We start from the raw sequence: 22,973 nt of genomic DNA, 5'->3' as shown, positions 1-22,973 counted from the left end.
TAGGAATGGAATGGTCGGATAAAACCAGCTCTTACTCTTAACTAAATTGTGTAAAAGTATAGCAAAGTTCTTTTTCATGTCTTCGTGGTGCAATTAAAATTGTATTTTTAAAGGAAGACTATATAAACATCAGTGTGAGGGTTTATTTTTTTTCATTGCAACATAACAGGATAAAGGTCCAATTTTTACTTGCCTGTGGAGCAGTTACTATGTGAAACCTTGAGATATTTACAGGTCAGGGAGAAGGCAAATAGTCTTTAAGGATAATGTCAAAAAGGAAATGTGCTGTCAGGTGAAATTAAGCAAAGCTCCTTTGTCCCCTAGAAGCCAGTGGTAAACACAGTTTCATTCACTTAAACGCAATGCAGTTGGCTTGAGAGGTACTCCTTACTAAATGGTAGCCGTGAGACTGTTTCATCAGCCTCTCTATAGACAGGAATGGTGACTTTTAATCTGCAATAATTTTCCATGGAAATTCTATCAAGCTGTGTGAAATTATAGACCAACTTGATCTTAATGAAAGTCTGAGTCTTTTGTGGTCTTCTGTTTTTACGAAGCTATTATAAATTGTGTACAAGAAAACTCTCAACCCTGTTAAGAAATCCACATCTTTGGAGGGTTCAAATTGGTCGTCAATTAGTTATCGTTATAGTGTGTTAATTTTGGAAGCGTTATACACTTGTGGATGAAATTTTGAATAATCCCTTATTAAAGTTTTCTTATTAAAGTTTCTTTACAATTGCATATACTTCAGGGACTTTTTTTTAACCTCTTTAAGAAAAAAAAGTCAAGCTCTTAATCTTTCTTAGTGTGACATTAAAAAATTTGCATGTATTTATTCCCACATTCTCTTAATATTGTGTTATGATATGAAGTCAGTAGTCTTTTTGTTCCCACCCATTTTTTAATGTTAATGACCAAAATAACATCTGTCTCTCCACCTCTGTGTGTCAAATGCCTAACTTTGTGGTTTTGGTGTTTCTTTCTGCTAAGGGAATCCCCAAATCAGATGTCTACAGTGACATCGAGGAGGAAACTGTATTCTTCTGATGATGGAGTGAATGAAGAAAAACTTCCCCCTATGCTGACTATGTCAGAAGTAAGTTCCCAGAGTGAGAGAGTAGAAGAGAAGGGAACCACTTATCCGACGGAAATGCCTAAGCAAGATTCTACAGCTTTTGCAAAAAGGGAGGCTACTATCACAGCTGAAATTCAGCTTCCTTCGAAAAGCCCCGTGGAAGAACAACGCCCAGCCTCTTTGTCTTCTCAGCATTCACGACAAATGGAGTCAACTCGAGTTTCAGCTGCTCTCCCTAGAAGTTACCAGAAAACTGATGCGGCCAGGTTAACGTCTGTGGTCACACCAAGACCTTTTGGATCTCAGTCAAGGGGAATCTCATCACTCCCGAGATCCTACACGGTAAACGTGTTTCTACTTCACTTAGTCTGTTCGCCAGCGCAAAATACCGGTGAACTTGTGCAGAGGTTTGAGTTACAGATACTTGATGGGTAAAATGTATATAACTTGTATATAAAGCAATTGTATTTTTACCAATTTAGATTCAATAGACATTTAATGCTTAAAATATAGCAACGATGCAGAACTGATTAAACTTTAAATTCAATGAAAGTCGAGCTGATACATTTTAAAAAATAAGTAATCTACGTTCTAAGGCAGAGCATTTATTTTTTAGTGTCATATTTTCTCAAATATAGCTTTTGTAAAGTATTAGGTTGCACTGTATGAAGTTGCCAATAGTCAGTTCTTTTTGACCTACAAAACAGCAATTTCATGTGGTTTAACCTAAATATTTTCAGGTGATTATGCACAAAGTTCTATTTTTCCTGATTTCCCACTTCATTAGAACTTGATATATTTGATTATAGTTATTAAAATGTATCTCATGGTTCAAAAAATACATATTTTTATTGGGGTTTTAAAGGATATAGACTCATTTGCCCTGAGAATGAAGCAGGGCTGAAAGTGAGTGTATTATTTTGAATTATTTAAAAGGAAGCAATACAGTCTTGAGCACGTTGGTGTTCAAATTCCTTTTCCCTCTGCCAATGAGGAATGCTAAAATTCGAAAATAGAAAAAATTTGATTAAAAAAATTCAAGATGAGGGAAGCCTGCCTAAACTAGCCAGAAAAACCGCTGACCATTATATTAAGTAAATACAGGCATATTTGACAACATAAAAATTAAATTTATATGGTAGACACCATTAATGTAGTCCAAAAGACAATTTATATAGGCTCAGAAAAATATTAGTAAAATGTATTTTATATATAGGTTTACTATCCCTGAGATTTAAAATGCAAATTGATAAGGAAAGATAAACAGTAGAAAAGTGAATATAGAAATGAATAGTTCAAGGGAGAGGGAATTTAAATGGTTGGTAACATAAAGTACATAGAAGCGTGTTCAGTCTCATTAGAGCAAGAATGAGCTGTACAACTTTTCACCCATGAGACTGACAAAGATTTAAAACATTCAAAACGTCTAGTGTTGGCAAGGATGCAGGGACAGAGACATTCTTATACATTACTTTGGGAGTGCATTGCTACAATTTTTAAAGATATACATATATATATATATATAAATAATATTTTATACTACATACATAAAATATTCTTTCGTCCAGCAAGTCTACTTTTGGGAATCTGTGCTATAAAAATATTCTGTGCAATATTTTTGGTATACTTTAAATGACATTGAATGCATATCAAATGAATAAATTGTAGAGATCCATAGTGTGAAGTATTCAGTTGATCTAGTTTAGATTTCTGTCTGTTGACCTGGAGTGATGTAGATGGTCAAAGCAAGTTTCAGAGGTCTGTTTATAAAATAAACACTTTTGTAAAAAATAACTACTCCTACCACTTCATATGTACGGATCTGTTAGTGTGAAACCATGCGCCAAGCTTTTAGTAGGAGTTACTTTGCTGAGGGAGGTATATATTACTTTCATTACTTTAAAGTATTAATTTAATGTATATGCTTTTTAAATAGAAATCTAACAGAATACGAAGTTTAAAATGATGTTTCCTATTTAGATGGATGATTCTTGGAAGTATAATGGAGACGTAGAAGGCATTAAGAGAACCCAAAGCAGCTCGGTCAGCATCTCTGTGCAAAGACCTGACACGAGCCAGCTTGCGTCCAGGTCATCCAGCGAAACAGAGGCATCAGCACCCAGAGAAAGTGTGATGAGGCTGCTCTCTCCTACACCCACCTTCTCATCTCCTTCCCAGGGCCAGGCTGCCACTTCGAAAGACACGTTATCTTTAACATCTAGCCCTGATTTAACGTCTGAGCTTGGAGAAGGGAGAAGCTCACCACAGACAGAGGTCTCAAGATCACAGGTGGGTTTGGGAAGGCTTTTCAATCACCTGCTGCCCAGAAACATAAGTAATTAAATCAGGAAACCACGTTTCTAACCTCTAGGCACTACAGTCTGGGCTGATAATGTAGGAAATGACATTGCATTTTATTTGTAACAGATCTTGGCGGAAGTAGATCTCTTCCAACTCTGAGTTGATGGATCCAGATGACCCTTGTGATATGGGTGTATGGAGACTTTTTGGACCAGTCTCCCTGGAGTTGGCTGGCTTTGCTCTCTACTCCCCATTTCAGCAGCTGTTGCCTTGCACCGTTAGCACTCAGTAGTCCGGGTTTGGGTGCAGGAGTCACTCAGGAGGTTTTAGATGCAGGTCTAATAGAAAATGGGTAATAAAAGCCCCTTCTCAGGGAAGTGAACTGACCACAAGGAGAAACTGGTACACATGAGAGGGGAACTTCTTTCTCTACCATATGAAAAATCCTAGTGACTTTCGATACTAATTTATACTTTGGGAAGCCTAGAATTTTGTACCACTCCTTTTCTTTTAAGGGGAATATTGAGGCTTAGTTACAGTATGACAATTGCGTCCTTTAACATTTGGAGTCCAAATAAAATATACCATCAGATGAAGAAGGACTGGGGGCATTTGTAGTTTTTCCTACTGAAAATCCCACAGATGACTTTAAGAGAATTATTAGGTAATGAATGTTCTTTTAGTTATGTTTTACACATAGGCTAAAGAGTTGTTGCTTGTCTAGAGAAGAGAAAGAAACTTTTCTCTTTTAGAGAAAAACCTTCAATAAGCAGTTTGATAGTTGTATGAACCCCTTAGTGTGGAGATGCTTTTATGGTTCTGTGGCTTAGTCCAGCATTTTCTGATGCCTTACTAAAGTGTATTTTTTTCCCAAGGCACAACATCAAGTATATAACTTGGCCCAAGTTATATTAATGAAATATCTCTGTGTCAAATATGATCAGCATATTTTAGTATCGTTAGTTTTTATTAGTACAGGAAAGCTTTACAAGTTTAAAGTAAGCTTTTTTTCGTTGCGATTATGAAGTACTCTGTGCTTGAGAAAACTTGGAAATGCAGGAAAACATACATAAGAAAAATGACTTGGTAATCCCATCATTAGAGATACTCTGTAGCATTTAGATATAGTTCTTTCAGTTTTCCCATGTATATTTACAAAGATATCTAAATCCAGTCTCTCCAGGTTGCTAAAATCATTGGTTGTAAATTATTTTTTTAACTTCACTTTTAAAGAATTGGGAATACGTAATTAGCATCATCAGTCTCAGTGGATGAGGACTGTAGCCTCTGTTATGCTTGGGGAACATAAGGTACCATGGATGAATAACAAAGAGAGAAGCAAGGTGTCTTCTGTTTTATGGACTTGCCTGTTTGCCTTCGCCTTTTCAAACAGCAAATCCCACGCAACAGCCTGATTATTGTACTGTGTGCTCAGTGGTGGTAACTCCTTCAGGGTGGCAGTTGACTAGCTGCATCAGTGGATTAAGAAAAAGAGGGTGGGTGTGGCTTCCAGGTTAGAGCAGTTCAGAGGAATGTGAGTTAACATGGTGTGGTTTCAGGTTTTATCATTAGTGGATTTATGCTCTTTAGTCACCCAACTTGAAATGGAATGCTACCGGGCAAAATTAGGCTTGACTTAATAAGTGGAGCAATCGGAATTCTTGAACAAATGTATATATCGTATGGTGACTTGCCTATCCCTGAGATGCTTGGTGTGTCCACGTCTGCACTCTGAGGAAAGTAGCTTATGTAGCATCACCCTGCTCTTGTCACTGAGAAGGAGCTGACTGACTTGGGAAAAGGGCTGGGAATGCACAAAACAGCCTAGGACCAGTATGGCCAGGGCATACGCAACACTCCTCCAAACTACCTAGTTCTAGGAGTTCAGAAAAATAAAACATGGTGTCTGGCTGAACATCTAGATGTCTTTCTCTTTTTTTTTTTTTGGTACGCGGGCCTCTCACTGTTGTGGCCTCTCCCGTTGCGGAGCGCAGGCTCAGTGGCCATGGCTCACGGGCCCAGCTGCTCCGCGGCATGTGGGATCTTCCCGGACCGGAGCACGAACCCGTGTCCCCTGCATCGGCAGGCGGACTCTCAACCACTACGCCACCAGAGAAGCCCGATGTCTTTCTCTTTTAATTGAAGCGTACTTGATTTACAATATTATATTAGTTTCAGGTAGACGTCTTGGTAGCTTTGTAGGAGAGTGTTCTTCAGGTCCTCTTCCTTACTCACACTTGTGCTGGCAGTGTCCTTTCATTTCTTCCTACAGCATCTCCCTTGATGTTGTTACCCTTTTCTATCCCTGCTTCCGCTACCCTAATTCCAGCCCTTTCCCTCATCCGTACAAACACTTAGTAAATAGTCACATCTTTGTGCGTTCTACACAAGGCTGGCACCAGGTTAATTTGCATGATGCCGGGCTGGACTGGGTAATTTCTCTGCTTCAAAGCCCCCAGTGGCATGCTGTGGTCTGTTCAGTGAAGTTCAAAGCACTCAGGGGAACACCGAGGTCTCTCATGACTGTTCCCAAACTCCCTTTGTAGTGCCGAAACGGCTAATGTTTACTGAGTAGCTGCTATGCCGACCAGGCTTCGCAAGGCATTGTTTTATTTAATCCTCACAGTGACCCTCTTATTGCTGTTTTGTAGCCATGAAAATGGAGGCATGAAGTGGTCATGTTACTTGCCCAAGGCCATGCAGCATAGCGAGTGGTGGAGTCAGGATTTGAACTCAGTTAGTTTGTCTCAAGATTGCCTTCACTGCCCTGTGTTGTGAGAAAGAGAGCGGAAGTAGGTGATATCTAGCCACATGAGTCTGCTTGATATTTCTGGAACATACCCTATACTTTCATGAACACATCATATATATTTTTATTCTTATTGTTGCCCTATTTAAAAATGTTCATTTCACCCATCTCTGTGTTTTGAAGTTCTCCTGTTCCTTCAAAGCACAGGAAGCTCGGTTCCTTCATGGATCAAGAGATCGCCTCCCCCTTGTTGGAACTGAACTTCCTACCCTTGCAAGTTTCATTCACTGAATGCTTCCTTTTCCATATGTTCGTTTCTCCTTCTCTGGTATTGTTTATACCCTCCATAGCCTTTACCCATAGTTGGCACTTAAGTATTTATTGACTTGAATTACATTCAAGGCCTTGATTACTAGACTGAAGTATGAACTTGATTCAGCAGGTAATTTAGGTCTTTATAGGTTCTTTAAGATTAAGGAGTGTTTTAGGAATGTGAGCACTGTGATGCTATATAGAATTATTTGAAGGAGGCGAAATCTGGGGGCAGAGATGGGCTAGGAGCCTCTCACAGAACTGTGGTAAGAAGGGAGTTCATGGCATAAAGAAGCAAAGACTTAATGAGGGAAGAACTTAAATGACCTCGTTTAAAATCTGCCCAGGAGTTTCTTTCTCACCTCCATTGCTAGTCTGGAGTTCTGTTTCTCTCTCTTCCCTTTTCTCACAGACTTCTCTTATGGTACTGCTTCTTTTCCAGCCTCCCCTGCCAGACTGGGCTGCCAGGGCAATTCTTGGGGCACCCGAACAAGGGGAGGCAGTGGGACTCCCAGAGTCCTCCGTCCCGCTCCAGCTGCCTCACAGATGTGGCTTTTCCCCCAAATTGGTGTTGCATACAGGGTTTTGTTTTGTTTTGTCTTGTCCAAGCCTTCTGCCCCCAAATCTCATCCAAATCCACATTTCAGGACCTTTGCCCCAGATTTTTAAATCAGAACCCAGAAATAGGATGATACATGTGGAAGGAAGGAAGATTTTTACACTTCCTAATGCCCAAGTCTACGAGAGCACCTCTTTTAAGAGTACCCAGGGTTTACCTTATCACATCTACCTCCTGTGCATTTTACCTGCTTGTCACCTTCACTAGACCCCTACCCTATCTAAGGGTAGGAAGCAAGCCTGTTGTGCTCACTGTTAGTACGGTGCCTGGATCTGTAATTATACGTTGAATGCTGACCGAGTTCTATTAGCTTTAGAGCTACATGTGTGAGAGTTAAATAGGATTTTCTTTAGTTGATCTGGAAACTGCCTAACCAGCATATATTACATGTATAACATTGTTTCCATGGGAAAAAGAAGATAATTACTGGCCATCAACCATGTGGCTTGGCACCTTTTAAAATGTTTCATTTAATTCTCTCAATAACCTAGCAAAGTAGGTGGTATTATACTCACTTTCACCAGTGAAATACTTGAGAGTTGAAAGTTATGTAACACACCCTAGGCTAGTTAAATGCTTAGGCCACATTTGCAACTTCTCCGACCCCGATTTTTTTTTGAAATGTGACATGCTTAAATTTGAGAACTGCCTTAAAACACCAAATGTTGACTTAATTTAACTTGGCCATGTCTCTAGAATTTTAGAGCCAATATGGACTGAAATATCTTCTGGTTCATAAAGAGAAAATCATTCTTAAAATTATTTTGAGGAAAGGTAGATATTTATCAAAACTCACCCGAACTGAATCTAATTCTGAGGTGCAGACTTCAAACTCTACCCAGCTGGCAATAAGGAGCTACCAGCAATTTTAAAACAGGGTATGATATAATAATTGGTATTTTCTATAACTAAAGTTCTGGCAGATGTGAGCAAGATGGGGGGAAAGAAGTGCTGGAGGCAAGAGAGCCAGTTAGGAGGTGACCCACAGCAATTTAGAGGGGAAACCGTGACCTGAGTTCAGATGAGAGCCTGAAGGAGAATGGAAGGATGGGATGGTTCCAGATGGATTTATGGCTTGTGGACTTGCTGACACTTTATTAAGTGCATGTGTGTGGTGGTGCTTGGGAGACCATTGTGTAGAGGTTGTGTGGGGAGCACTTAGGGGAAGGAAGGGGAAAGAGGCCCAGAAAGAACCTGATGTTTCTAGCTTGGGTATCTGGTTAGACAGTGATGTGATTAACCAACATGTGAAAAGCAAGAGGTGGAAGAGCAGGTTTGGGGGGGAAGATAATGAATTTAATTCTGAGTATGTTGGGCGTAGATAGTAGTTGATGACAATGCATGAGGTTGACTCAGGAAAACATGTGGTCAGGAAGGTGGGAGACTGACTAGGGGTGAAGAAGAGCAACAAAGAGAAAATAGAATAAAGAGGAACACACTAATGAAGCTGAGAGGTGGCCAGAGGGATAGAGGAAAAAGGCAGGAGAAAATGGAATAATGGGTGACTTGGAAGACCGTTTCCCGTAAGCAAGAATAGTTTGTAGTGCCTGATGGCATGAGGGCCGAAGATGGATTTGGTAGGTAAGAGCTAAGCTGGGGAATGGGTTGACTCAAGTGGTAGAGCTGGAAACACCACCTGCTTCTTTGGAACGGATAATGGAGAGGGGGAACAAGTAGGTATAGACGCATCTTTGGTGAAGGAGAGTAGCTCCAGTGCCAGAGCTGCACCATGAGTTGAGGGCTACTCACTATGTTCTCGTTCCACTAAGACCCTGAAAAAAGAAACTGAAGAGCCGTGTAACAAAAATCAAAGATTATGTATTTCCTCTGTTATTTGTGATTTTATAGCCTGAATCTACTTTCAGTGTTATTTGGTTTTATCAACTTAAGTAGGCTTTCTTTAAGGGAACATGTTTATCTAATTGAAAAAGTTTGAGGAGAATGGCCATCTGATTGACCCTGTTGTTTATTGATTCCCATCTGTGTTGATATGAGAATCTTAATTCATCAGATCTCATAAAAATAAATCTTACCATTGCTATGCCAGATCACCATGTCATTATTTTAAAATCTCAGATTTAAGTGTATATTTCTGTTGAAATTGTACCTAAATTAAGGGAAGTTATTTTTATTTTAGATGCTGATATGTTGGTGACTGTATTTTATCTTTCCCAGAATAGGCAACTGTAACCACTTGGGATAGTTCTTTATCAGTCATCAAGAATCTAGATTTCTCCCAATAATTTATATTCCTGGTTCCATCCAGTTCAAAAGGAAATTCCCACAGTGTCATCTTCTGAAACACGGACCCTTTGTAGAATACTCACATGGCATATATCTTGCAAAGAAAAATAAGGAAGTAGAAATCCTAATCATTGTTGAATAGTTTATGCTTGACTATAATTATAGATATATTCACCTGCAAAAAGTCTCAAGGATAATTTAATTCAAGAACCCAGGATTCCACAGAGATGCCAGAGAGACTGTCATGGTGGGGAGGCCATGCAAGAGGGGCCTCTGGGGCCCTTTCCCTGAACTGCCACCACCTACTTTAATCCTTTCTGTGATGTGGGAGGGAGATGGTCTGCATTGGAAGATAGGGTTTTGAAAAGAGAAAGCTTTAAAATTAATGTCATTGTGAGAGAAAATTCTCTGGAAGACTCAGTGACATGCCTGAGGCCACCTGGCCATTGACAGAAATAGTCCTGTAAGTGCTCACATGATTCTCTCTCCTTTGCCTGTGTGTGCACTCCCAGGACCCACGTAACAGGCTGCCAGGCTGTAGCCACAGTAAGGCTGACCTCCTCTATTAACTATTTCAGAGAGGTGGTTATTTGCCTTTTTATTATGTTCAAGTAGAGATTTATCTCCAAGGTAAGAGCAGTCCTTTGGAGGACAGTTCTTCTGGTCTAATACAATTGTGACACTCTGCCATCTAGAGCTTAAGCTCATTCTCTTTTATCCTATGTTTGGTGGAAAAGGGTAATGTTCACTTGCTCTCTCCCACAAAGTATTCTTTATTGTAGTTTGAAACTATTTATTAAAACTCCATCCTGTCTCTTATTCTTCAAGATAAAAAAACCTCAATTAGTGTCTTGGAATTTCTAACCCATCATTTGTCTCTGTGCCCTTATATAGCAATAGATTCTGCACTCTAATTGGCTTTAGGTCAGAATTTGGCGGGGGGAGTAGAGTGGGGTAAAAGTGGTGAAGACGACTGTTTATTTTCATTGAGTCATCTCTAATTTAAGTGTGTGGTGGTTTTGGTTAAGGAGTAGAACTAACCAGTAATTTTTTCTATTCATAGCAGAGTTTTGATATACTCTGGAGATTGGTATCCATCAGACTGATCATTAATGACTGTTCTCACTGTCTACATCTGGGTTCCCATATTTCAACTGCTTTACATGATGTCTGATGAAAACGTTTCTATATTACTAGCTACAATTTTTTTCTTAAAAAATTCCATACCCACTTTGAAGAGTCAGTAATTGTTTCTTGAGAGCAAGGACCATGCCTAATTCATCTTTATTTCCCAAGTGTTTTATGCAGAATAGATGCACAATAAATGTACGTTGAACAAATGAGCAAGTGTGTATTGTTACAACACTAATTACTCATCTCCATACAATACAGTAAGTTCTTGATCCTTCATTCAATGCCTTCCTTGTCTTCTAATTCTTATATAATATCACAGTGTTTCTTAGAATATAGTCACTTAGATTTCAAACTTGTTCTAAAGGTAGAAAAACTCATGAATTGCCCTGTTGGTCCTAGGGCTGGACTTAACTGCTAAATTAAAATAGAGGAGTTATAGGCCTTTTTCTGGAAAATAAAGTGGCTTTAGGAAGAATTTTTCTTTTTAAACAGTTAAGTCTAAGTTCTTGATAATTATGAATCAAAGAACTGGAAACACTAGTCTGGGAAACACATGCTGAATTTTATGTCTGCTGTTTACCCAAAACAAAAAATGTAAATTATGGAAGTTAATTAAAATTTTCACAGACCTAGTATACTAGAGTGTAAAACTTAAAATATTTGTTTTGGAAAATGGCCTAAGAAAGTCCGTGAAACTGAGAATTTGTGGCTGTGGACTGTAGGGATGGAGATGAAAGTAGAGGTCTGCCTGTTGTCCAAGTTCTGGGGCCTGCGGGCTGTTGTTACTTCAAGGAGGTTGTGGCCTGGAGCTCATGGTGTCTCACTGGGGCCCTCTTGGCATCTTACTGGTGGTTCCTCAGGCATGACCCAGTTCTGCATTTTGTAGCAAATGTAGCAGCTCTGCCTTTACCGCTCGACCTTCATGCAGCAGTAGGACAAGCAAAAATGCCTTGCCAAACTTTCACATACCCATTCGGGGGTGGTACCAGTCCTAGATGAGTGATTCTGGTAGCTGAATTTTGTGTCTATGAACCCCTCAAAATTATTTGGCTACATATATTGAATGTTGGAGGTAGTTTAAGTATTGTGACATTTTAAAAATAAATGATTTAAATCTTTTTTTGCATTTTCAAAGATGCCATTTTATCGCAATGTATTTGAGATATGTGTAAATTTTAAAGGTACAGCATGTTAATTTGATACACTTATATATTGTTATGTGACTGCTGTTGTAGTGATAATTAACATCTCTCACATTACATAATTATCCTTTCTTTTTAGTGGTTGGAAGTTCTAGTCTCTTAGCAAATTTCATCATAATAAGATATTGTTTGTACTCACAGTACTGTGTATTAGATCTCTAGGGCTCATTTACTATTCACTGGAAGTTTGTACCCTTAAACAACATCTGCCCTGTCCCCTCACACCCATCCCCTGGTAACCACCACTTTACTCTCTGTTTTATGAGTTTGGCTTTTAGACTACACGTATAAGTGATATCATACGTACTTGTCTTCCTCTGTCTGACTTACCTCACTTAGCATAATGTGCTCAAGGTTCATCCATGTTGTCACAGATGGCAGGATGTCCTTTTTCTCATGGCTGAATTCCATTGTGTGTGTGTGTGTGTGTATACACACACACACACACACACACACACACACACATCTCACTCAGCTTCATTCCTGGGTTATAAAAAATGGTCTGTAACTTAGACCCAGCTGTATGGTGGGCAAAAGCCTAAGCTTTATCAATATAAATCAACTGATTTATAGTATGCACGTGAAGAAAAATATCTATGGCTATGACGATTTCCCTGATTTTAGCAGCAAAATAATAAACTCAGAGATATTTATGTAAGTGAAGGTTTTACCAAACCCAAAGGGAAAAGAATGAAGCTTCCGGTTTATCATGAAATAATTCAAGTGTACCTTGCGTGCAGCCTCCCTTCTTTCACGGATAGACTTTCCTCCACGTGGGTGCCAGGGACACTTGATCCCACCGTTTCATGTTTGTTTTCAGGATCAGTTCAGTGATATGAGAATCAGCATAAACCAGACGCCTGGGAACAGCCTTGACTTTGGATTTACAGTAAAATGGGATTTTTCCAGGATCTTCGTAGCATCAGTCGAACCAGGTAAATCATAGATTGAGCTCTCCTGAAGTTTCTTCTCCTTTGTTGTCCTGTGCTGTTCAAAAAGCCCCCAGAGAAATTAGTTTATTTGATAGAGGAAGAGAAAACACATGTGAAAAATGCAGCAGTAAAGTGAAGAGGCGCATCCTCTTCCCAGAGACTGATAGTTGGAGTTACAAATTACATATTGTTTGATCTTGCCTCGTTAATTTTAGTTTTGAAGGGTCGTAATTTTGTGACTTTTACAGACTTCAATTATCAAAACTTTAGGCTTAATATTTGGAAATACTAACAAACAACGCTAAATTGAGGAGCCAGAAAGAACTTGCCCTGATCATTTGTGTTTGTGATGGATACATAGGTGCTGTATAATCAATGTTTTCGGAGCGTCCTAATGTATCTATTGCCCAAGGACTCCTGAGGATGCTTTGGGACTTTTACAAAAGCACTGCCCCTCCTCCACCAAATCAAGCCCAGAAACTCTTAGCAAAATAGTACAAGCCCTAAAATGAAAACGAAAGCTATTGTATTTATGAGGAGTTCCTCATTTACATATTTTAGCTATATAAAAATGCATGTGAACTTTGGTTATTTCTTTGAAATTTCAGGGCTGCTTTAATTAGGTAATGGTAAGTAGTAATTTTAAGCCATTTTAAGCGGCTCTGTTTTTTTCTCCATTCTAGAGTGCATCTGGCTTTGGAAGCTCAGCTAAAGCGGAATATATATTTCACATTTTTAATTTAAAAATAATTTAAAATTTTCTTCCTAGGGGGTTAATAAAGAAATTTTATTGAACAGATGGGTTTATCATTTCCCTTTAAACGTTAAGGAAGATACATTCTATAGGATTAAAAATGCCTTTGGTTGCTTTGTAATGTTGTAGCTACTCAAATATTTGATAACTTTAAGAAATTTTGTGACTCATCTGCACCTGAAAAGAATATGAGAAGTGATTAGGTGAGATTAAGAAGTCATTTTTTCTCTTAATTTAAATAAGCAGTGACTAGTAGGACATGTTTTTATTTTTTATTGGTAGTTTAATTTATTTTGCTTTATTTAGGTAGCCCAGCAGAATTTTCTCAGCTACAGGTAGATGATGAAATTATTGCTATCAACAACACTAAGTTTTCACATAAGGACACAAAAGAGTGGGAGGAAACCATGGCTAATGCTCAGGAAACTGGAAACCTAGTAATGGATATCAGGCGCTATGGAAAGTCTGGTGAGTTGGTTATACCACCGTGTTTGGCTTGCTAAATTGGGAACTGGTCTTTGGCAAGTGGTTATAACAGCTCGCTTCAATAATGTTTTCTTCTCTCTTCGTTTCACTTTTTTATTTTTTGGCTTAAAGATGTTTTGTGGTTATGTCGAGACAAGTCTTGAATGATGCTTCTTTGGATGTTCTGTCTGAAAGCTTTTCACTAGCAAATTTACTGAATTCTGCATTATTTATTGACTGATTTATATGCTGGACTGGCTTTGAATGCACATATCAGCTGAAGGCTCTTGTAATTATATCTGCATTTGGAAGTCATATGATGATGTTGAATATTAAGAATTACACCATGGTTTCACTTCCTCTGCAGCATCATGACTGTAACTGGTATAAGAGAGAGCACAGTAGGTCAATATCCCAGTTGTTCATTCGCGAAGAACTTTCGATGTACATTTCATTATTGTGTTGCTTAATTGTTGAGGTTAGATGGGGAAGGGCGTTAAGCCTTCCAGACCTACCAACTTATGATATCAAAATATAATACCCAGTCCTGGTTTACAGAAAGATTCAGCAAATTTGCCAATCTTTTCACTATTAACATGCTCTAACCCTCTGTTTTTGGAAGGTGATCTGTTGGTAAAAGGCCTAAACTCTTCATTTCTTTCACACACTATCTGACGTGTTTGTCCTCTGTGTGTGTATTTTGTATATGTACATTCAGTACTTCGTTCTTTCAACTTCAACATTTACGTGTACTCATTTCTTGATCTTCGTGTGCCAATCAGACTGGGGCAAAGACCAGCCTTCCCTGCCATTTACACGGCATAAAACCCTCAATCTCACCAGTATGGCTACCAAAATTATAGGTTCACCTGAAACAAAGTGGATTGATGCAACTTCTGGAATTTACAGCTCAGACAAATCTTCAAATCTATCAATAACAGCTGATTTCTCAGAAAGCCTTCAGAATTCTGTAAGTATTTCGAGAAGTGGGAGTATTTGGGTAGAGCAGAGCAACTATAGGAAGTGTGTTTGTGGGGGGAAAGAATCTGCTTTCTTTGAACAATTTTGATGCTGTTTTAAAAACAGATAATTGAATAAGGTAATTTATAGTAATGAGAATAAAATATATTTTTGAAAATCGTAAGGCACTACTCATTAATAATTTAGAGTAATAGTTATATAATGAAAAAAATCAAAAGACCCCATAGTGATGTTTTGTAGGGTTTTTTTTTTTAAACATACATTTATTTATTTATTATTTATTTATTTATTTATGGCTGTGTCAGGTCTTAGTTGCAGCGGGTGGGCTCTTTGTTGCAGCGCGTGGGTTCTGTAGTTGTGATGGGCAGGCTCAGTTGCCCCGTGGCCTGTGGGATCTTAGTAACCTGACCAGGGATCGAACCCACATCCCCTGCACTAGAAGGTGGATTCTTAACCACTGGACCACCAGGAAAGTCCCTGCAGGTGTTTCTTACCAATCCTTCATCATTATACCCCTCTCTCAGATCTTTGTGAATGTGAAGTAGTTAATTATGTAAAATTATACACTATAACTTCTATGCTTTCCTTAGTCTTTACTGGTAAAATAGATATAGTAATTGTGTGCAGTTTTAAAACCTCATGAAGCAGTTTTAGTCCTTGTGTGGATGAATGTGATGGGTAGATTTACATATGTGGTTAAGAGATACACAGTTACATTAATTGATTTAAAATAATTATAATGTAGAAAATTTCTAATTATCAAAGTAATAGTTAAATTTAAATTTGCAAATAAATGTGTTTATATTGACTCCCTAGATATAATGGCTGTTATCCCAAGATGCTCCCTTTCATGTAATAAGGAGATCCTGCTACCTTGTATAAGAAAAGTTTAAATGTTAGAGAATCCTATATGACTGTGTTGCTTACTCATAAATATAAACCGAATGGACCAATGATTATTTGGCCCATCATGTTTCTTGGAAAATTAATGACTGATTGAACTTAAAGCTATTCATGCTTACAGTTGGTCATTAATTCTTCCACAAATATTGAAGAACAATGAAAAAATTATGTTTCTATTATATGTGAAAGGCTGTAAAGAATATATTAATACTGTGAAAAATTCATGTCATTAGAAGATATTTTCACTAATGAGAAATGCATTATTTAAGCTTGAAGTCCAACTGGAGAGAATGTTGTTAACTGGCATTTTTATCCTTTCTAGAATACTGAATCAAAGGAAATTAATGGAATTCGTGATGAAAGCAATACTTTTGAATCAAAAGGTAAACATTACCATAATAGCTTACATTTATAATATAGGAGAAGTCATTGCACTCAAGTTCTGCTACTATAAAAATTAATATCTGTGAGTGAAAGCAAAACCGATCTACTGCAAGTTGAAACTCAGAGGTTAGCGCATAGATCCAATTGCAGCCAGGTGGAAGGGCATTCAGTTCCAGTGTTGAAGAGTCCAGGAACTGCAAACAAAGCTTTGGCAGCCTGTCCAGGAGCTTTGAGTGCCTGTGTGTCTAATCCAAATAAGAAAGACTGGTTTTCCCGAGGCCATCAGCCTTCTCGCTATGGTGTGCTGGCAAAGGGAATCTTAGTTAAATACGAGGTTTCCTTTCTCCCTTTTATGTTGTGAAAGGGACAAGCCTGGAAGCAGCTAGTAATAAGGAAATGCCAGTGGCAGTAACAGTTGTTAGCAGAAGTGCCCATCTGTAATGAAAAAGCAGACATAGCATCTAGGGAAATTTTGCATTATGGAGTCATCACTCCCTTCCTTCTGCTGTCTATCTACAAATAATTGAGCTACCACATGCTGTGTGCTATAGCTTAGGCACACAAAATAAATAAGAAAGATCTGGTCCACATAGGCAGGGAAAGAAACCCAAAGAGGATGAAGCTTCTCTTAGCATGAAACTAGACTGCCAGGCACAGGTCTGGGTTTTCTCAGTGGTTTGGTGGTTTTGAATCTGCATTTGTCAGTTCATAATACCTTACGTCAAAATCAAACCAAATTTATAAATTTCCCTTCCTTTATTGATTATTTATGTATTTAATTTCTGATAATCATGTGACTATATTTTAATTGTTTGATATTGCATTCTTTGACTGCTTTTTTCTTCATGATATTTTAATCTAAGATGTGCAGGTCCCGTTCTGTCTGACTCAGCAGAGCACTTGTTAGTGACTATGGGGTGATACACGGGCCCTGTCATTTGAGGGTTTTGTTTAGATAAGTAAATATCAACTAGTGTCAAATAATAATTACATTTACATTTTATGAATAAACTGAAGTATCATAATCATTTGCCATAATCTTGTGACAGATCTGTAGAAGTCAGAATATTTTCTTTTTTATCTGATTGAACTCTATTTGCTTTATGTAAAGTTAGGGGCTATAAGATCTTGGAGACTAGGGCAAAATAGTCTAGTTAGAAGAATATTTTAATTTTAGCATTTGGGTTTTTTTTAGAATTGTTCTCTGGATATTTATTTTCTTGTCCTCCTCCCCATTATTTTTAGTTCCTTTTTTACTTACTAGTACTATGAAAAATCTTAGTTACAAACAATTCTTCCTGTACTAGAAAAGATTTTGAATTGATTAACCTAAGCAAAAACATTTTAATTTCCACTTCCCTAAAGGGGTGTAATCTAGCACGGAAGATGTTACTTCAGCTACTTTGAAACTGTGATGCTACCTGCTGAAATTTATTAATCAAAATATTAGTTCCTTTTACTAATTTGAATGTAGTATAGACTACTAAAACTATGTGTGTCTTTGTGCATTGAAATAATCCCTATCTTCTACGGCAATCAGTTTTATCATTTTAAAAATAATATTGCTACAGAATGGAAAGATGTATCAAGTATCGTTTAGTTTTCCAGTGGTGAGAGAGTAAAATGAATGACATGGTATTGATGTGTTTTTTTTTGTGTTTGTATTTTTCAACTAGCCTCTGAACCTATTTCTTTGAAAAACTTAAAAAGGCGATCACAATTTTTTGAACAAGGTAAACTGCCAAGCTAACAATTCATGTACTTTCATGGAATTGTTCCCACTCTCCACTCTTTTCCTGATAGTCTGTGGTGCTGGGCACTGAGCCTCTTCTATTTGGCCATCATTATGACCAAGCAACATAACCCATTTCCATTCTTTCCCTAGGGTCATCAGGCTTTTCTTACAGTTCATGGGTCTACCTCTGTGGTAATGGGTCTTTGTGTGTCCTTTGTATACCTCTGAAGTTTTTGTTTTTTTTTTAATTAAAAACATTGAGATGCTGTTTAAACACACACTACTTGCCACTGGGTGACAGTAAGAAATGAGGAATTTCATTTATGCCTTACTGCTTCCTACAAATTGCATAATAGTAGATTACACCAACATACAATTGGCCAACTTTTAGAGTCAAATTTTGGGTTTTGAAAAATGCTCTGAATAAAGAACAGAGTTGTTGATTGCTATTGGGATGATGGCTTTGGAGTGTTAATAGGACCACTCTGTAAATTTGGTCACATCTGTAAACAAGTACATTTTGAGATTCTCTTTGTTGGTGTAGTCGGGCAGTGCTGCGTTACAATGTGCCGTGCATGTGGCATTTCCTCCCTTTTCACGTTTGTCTAATGCTCTGTCTCATGAATGCAGTTTGAACTCTGTGCTTTGCAGTCAAGAGCTTAAAAGTAATATCCAACATTTGAGATGCAATGGCACAGTCAGTAGGGGGTGTGCTGTTGGTGTCTAAAATGTTATTATTTCTTACTTTTAAGATTATCAAAAATATTTCCAAACTTGCCTTATAACATGGTACTTACTGGATTTGTGTATTTTGTGTTAATCTATTCGTAGTCTTTTTTGGTGAATTAAGATTTCTTTTTGACTGTAAATAGAAGTAGCTTACCAGTTCTGCATGTACAAGGGTCCATTTGTGTCAGTGTCCTTTGTGTTTTTGATAATTTTTGTTCAACTCTTGTTATTCTATGGTAATTTAATTGAAACTGTGTGATACGCCTAGCTCAAATTGGCTAAAATAAAGCCATTCCTTTTCTTTCTCCATTTTCACGCACTTTTCTTCAACAGACTATTTTAGGGAAGAATATTTTCTTAAATCTCAAAGCAGTTTTCTTAAAAATTTGATTGTGTAAGTGAATAATTTATTTGACAGCTGAGGTTTCAGGAAAATTTAAAAATACAGCACGGTAGTGTTTTTTATGAAATTTGCTTGCATGTTTATAATCATTGTACTACATACAGGCACACACAATTATGTAGGCCCCATAAGAATAAAAAGAATAACGTTCTGCCCATAGGGTTACACATGAAGTCTGAATATTTTGTGTTTCAAATAATAGGAGTGGAAAGGGAAATGTTTCTTGAATATGTTTGTTGGTGGCTTATTTCAGAAAAGTAGCTCCTTAGCAATAAGGCCTGAAAAATGTGACTTACACCTGTCACAATGTAATTGAATAGCAGCAAGTAAAAAAATTGGGTTTGGTAGATGTTGTAATATTTGAAATTCAATTTTTCTTCTATTAGGCCAAGTTATGAGAATACTATCCACTTTATTAATAAAAGAACCCTGAACCCTTAGAAATAAGTACACCAGTATCTCAGCTCTAGCACCTAGAGATAAGATGAAACTTTGGCATCCACTGTTTCTCTTCTTTTTACTGACTTTGAATTTGGAAGATGAGTAACAAACAGATGGAACTAAAGAGAGAAATGTACTGTTGTTTGAAAAAACTCATGTCACTTAGTATATTGGCATAGAGACAGTTAGTGATACAACTTTCTGAAAGGAATTATTTCATAGAAATGAAAATTTATATTGTTTTCTTTTTCTTTCCTTGCCCACATGCTGTAATATAGGAAGTTCCGATTCTGTGGTGCCTGATGTAAGTAGTATTCATTTGGTTTTGGAATAAACAAGGAGGCCTGGGTGGGACTGAATTAGCACACAGTAGCATCACTTACCGTTATTTTAAGCTGCATGAGAGTTTATCCAGGAGTATCTTTCCAAGATAAAGAGACCTATTTTTTTTTAATTGAAGTATAGTTGATTTACAATGTTGTGTTAGTTTCTGGTGTACAACAAAGTGATTCAGTTTTATATATATATATATACATATATATATATATATATATACATATATATATATATATACACACATATTGTTTTTCATATTTTTTCCATTATGGTTTATAACAGGATATTGGATATATCAGTAGTTCCCTGTGCTATACAATGGGACCTTGTTGTTTATCCATTCTATATAAAATAGTTTGCATCTGCTCATCCCAAACTCCCAATACAACCCTCCCCTGCCCCTTGCCCCCTTCCCCCTTGGCAACCACGAGTCTGTTCTCCATGTTTGTGAGTCTCTGTTTCTGTTTTGTAGATAAGTTCATTTGTGTAAGAGACCTATTTTGATATATAAAGCCCACCCTCCTTTTACTAAAGGCCAAGGGTGATATGAATAATTTATGTATGCAAAAGTACTTCAGTAGGGCTTCCCTGGTGGCGCAGTGGTTGAGAGTCCGCCTGCAGATGCAGGGGACACGGGTTCGTGCCCCGGTCCGGGAAGATCCCACATGCCGCGGAGCGGCTGGGCCCGTGAGCCGTGGCCGCTGAGCTTGTGCGTCCGGAGCCTGTGCTCCGCAGCGGGAGAGGCCACAACAGTGAGAGGCCCACGTACCGCAAAAAAAAAAAAGTACTTCAGTAGATGACTTAATGAAGTAACATATTCTTCTCTGCTTTGCACCTTTTCTCTTGTAACTCGGCAGCTTCCAGTCCCGACCATCAGTGCCCCGAGTCGCTGGACGTGGGATCAGGAAGGGGAGCGGAAGCGGCAGGAGAGGTGGCAGAAAGAGCAGGACCGCCTGCTGCAGGTAAAGCAGGGTAATGTGGGTCAGCAGGAACACAGTTTGCTTTAACAGCTTTTCCTGCTCAGTGTCAACCTACATTAAGAAGCAACTTAAAAAAAATTAAAAGCCAATAACCTCATAATTAACAAACCTTTTGATATGTAGCACATTTTTTAAAAATAAATAAATTTATTTATTTATTTATGGCTGCGATGGGTCTTCGTTGCTGCGCACGGGCTTTCTCTAGTTGCGGCGAGCGGGGGCCACTTCTTTGTCGCAGTGCGCGGCCTTCTCGTTGCGGTGGCTTCTCTTGTTGCAGAGCACGGGCTCTAGGCGTGCGGGCTTCAGTAGTTGTGGCATGTGGGCTCAGTAGTTGTGGCTTGCGGGCTCTAGAGCGCAGGCTCAGTAGTTGTGGCGCAGGGGCTTAGTCGCTCCGCGGCATGTGGGATCTTCCCGGACCAGGGCTCGAACCCGTGTCCCCTGCATTGGCAGGCGTATTCTTAACCACTGCTCCACCAGGGAAGCCCCTGTAGCACATTTTTTATGAAATACTTTTCCATTTTGAAAATTTCCAGAGTCCTCCTTTTAAAATTATTTATTAGACCCTTTGTATATTTTTAGAGTATGTGGCACCATCGTTTTATGGATTTTCTTATGCATGAGAGGTGTAGAGATTTGTCAGGACCTCCACCTGCATAAACTGTGTGCTTGGTCCATTGCGCCGTAATTCAGTGCCCCTTCCAGTTAGCTAGGGGCGTCGATGAATTACAGCCACAGTAAAGAGTGGATATGGGTTCAATTCTGAATGTCTGCCCTTTCCCAAGTCTGCATTTTAGCTCAGTATAAGCTATGATCTACTTTAGGGGTGCAAATCTGATTGGTTAAACCAATATCTCTGTCTTTAAAGATGGAGGTCGAGGGTAGAACTGGCAAAATGCAAATGAGAGATTAACATCATTAACCTATTAACTAATTAATATGCCATCTCATCTTGTAGGAAAAATATCAACGTGAACAGGAGAAGCTAAGGGAAGAGTGGCAGAGGGCTAAGCAGGAGGCTGAGAGAGAGAATTCCAAGTACTTGAATGAGGTAGTGTTGGCCCACGCCCTCTTCTAACTTCTCTACCTTGTTGGTGAAATTCGCTGTAAGCTGGAAGCTACCCCGTTTCACCTGGCTTTTGTCACACATTCACTGTGTAGTTCTCTGAACATACCAGCTCTGGTTTGTCAATTTCACTGTGACGTTTCAGCCTTTCTCCTAGCTTCTCTACTGTATCACTAAATAATCCTATCGCTAGGCTCGAAGTGCATCTTCCTCTTCTGTGTTACAGCTCCACCACCCATGTGTGATTTTTGTTAGTGATAAAACTTTTAACGTTATTTCAAGTGGAATTCTGGGCCAACTACAATAAGTATCATTTAAAACTGAGTATAGACGTATCTGTGCATAGTACAGAAATGCACAGATTCAGATGGGTTTCTTTTCTCCCTGGTCGCGTAGGAGCTAATGGTCCTAAACTCAAACAGCATTTCTCTGACCACACGGGAGCCTGCTGTGGCCACCCGGGGCGAAGAGTCCAAGGCACCTGACAGCGAAGGAACCCCAGCAGAGGAGGAAACGAGGCAGGAGCAGCAGCAAGAGAAAGACCAGGAGCAGAAGCAGCGCCAGGCAGAGGCAGAGGCAGACGAGCAGAAGCGCCAGGCGGAGAGAGAGAGGGAAACTTCTATCCAAATATACCAGTACAGAAGGTCTGTCCCCACGGCCGAAGGGCGCGTGTGCTTTTTCAGTTGATCTGACTTGGGTGCCTCTGAAGTGGGGAATGGATACAGCTAACTGGTCCCCCTGCTCCCTGCTATCCGTCCTCCACGCAGGGCCACACAAGCAGAGGTGAACCTTTTTCACTGTCAGTGATCCTGTCACCTAACTTCCCTCCTCAAAGTTCCCACATGGCTCCCTGTCGCGTTACAACATCATCCAGAGTTCTCGCCGTGGCCCCGATGGCTTGAATGAATGCAGCTCGGCCTTCTTGTCCACCCGGCTTCCAACCACTCTTCCCCTCACTTGATCGCTTACAGTCACACTGGCCTCCTTTTCCTTCCATGAAAATGTCCAACTGACTCTGCCCCGGGACTTTTGCATTTTCTAGTCCCTGTACCTGGAGAAGACTTCCCTCACGTGTTTGTGTGGCTTACTCATTTTCTTTAAGTCTCTGCTCCAATGTCACCTTCTCAGACTTTGCAGAATACCTCATCAGAAACACGTCTCTTCCCCCCACCCTTTCTCTCTAGTGTGCACTCGCCTGCTTTACATTATGCATTTATTTGCTTGTCTG

At 39.0% G+C, this 22,973-nt stretch overlaps 1 protein-coding gene across 12 annotated transcripts in view; it reads left to right on the top strand.

Annotated features, from left to right (window-relative positions):
* The window catches only part of LMO7 (LIM domain 7), a 202,129-nt gene that overhangs the window by 165,783 nt on the left and 13,373 nt on the right, over positions 1–22,973 (top strand). For 9 of the 12 annotated variants that reach the window (XM_067713919.1, XM_067713920.1, XM_067713922.1 and 6 more), the window contains 11 exons: positions 994–1,420; positions 3,059–3,367; positions 12,460–12,574; positions 13,632–13,793; positions 14,573–14,760; positions 15,997–16,057; positions 17,735–17,791; positions 19,645–19,670; positions 20,560–20,664; positions 21,638–21,730; positions 22,142–22,389. In XM_067713919.1, the coding sequence (XP_067570020.1) occupies positions 994–1,420; positions 3,059–3,367; positions 12,460–12,574; positions 13,632–13,793; positions 14,573–14,760; positions 15,997–16,057; positions 17,735–17,791; positions 19,645–19,670; positions 20,560–20,664; positions 21,638–21,730; positions 22,142–22,389 (1,791 nt within the window). The remainder of the gene's footprint in view (positions 1–993; positions 1,421–3,058; positions 3,368–12,459; positions 12,575–13,631; positions 13,794–14,572; positions 14,761–15,996; positions 16,058–17,734; positions 17,792–19,644; positions 19,671–20,559; positions 20,665–21,637; positions 21,731–22,141; positions 22,390–22,973) is intronic. The other 3 variants (XM_067713924.1, XM_067713923.1, XM_067713930.1) reach the window with 1 other exon arrangement.

This window comes from Pseudorca crassidens, chromosome 18 (genome assembly GCF_039906515.1).
Source record: "Pseudorca crassidens isolate mPseCra1 chromosome 18, mPseCra1.hap1, whole genome shotgun sequence".
Classification (NCBI taxonomy): Eukaryota; Metazoa; Chordata; class Mammalia; order Artiodactyla; family Delphinidae; genus Pseudorca; species Pseudorca crassidens.
This window is presented reverse-complemented; position numbering and strand designations above follow the sequence as displayed.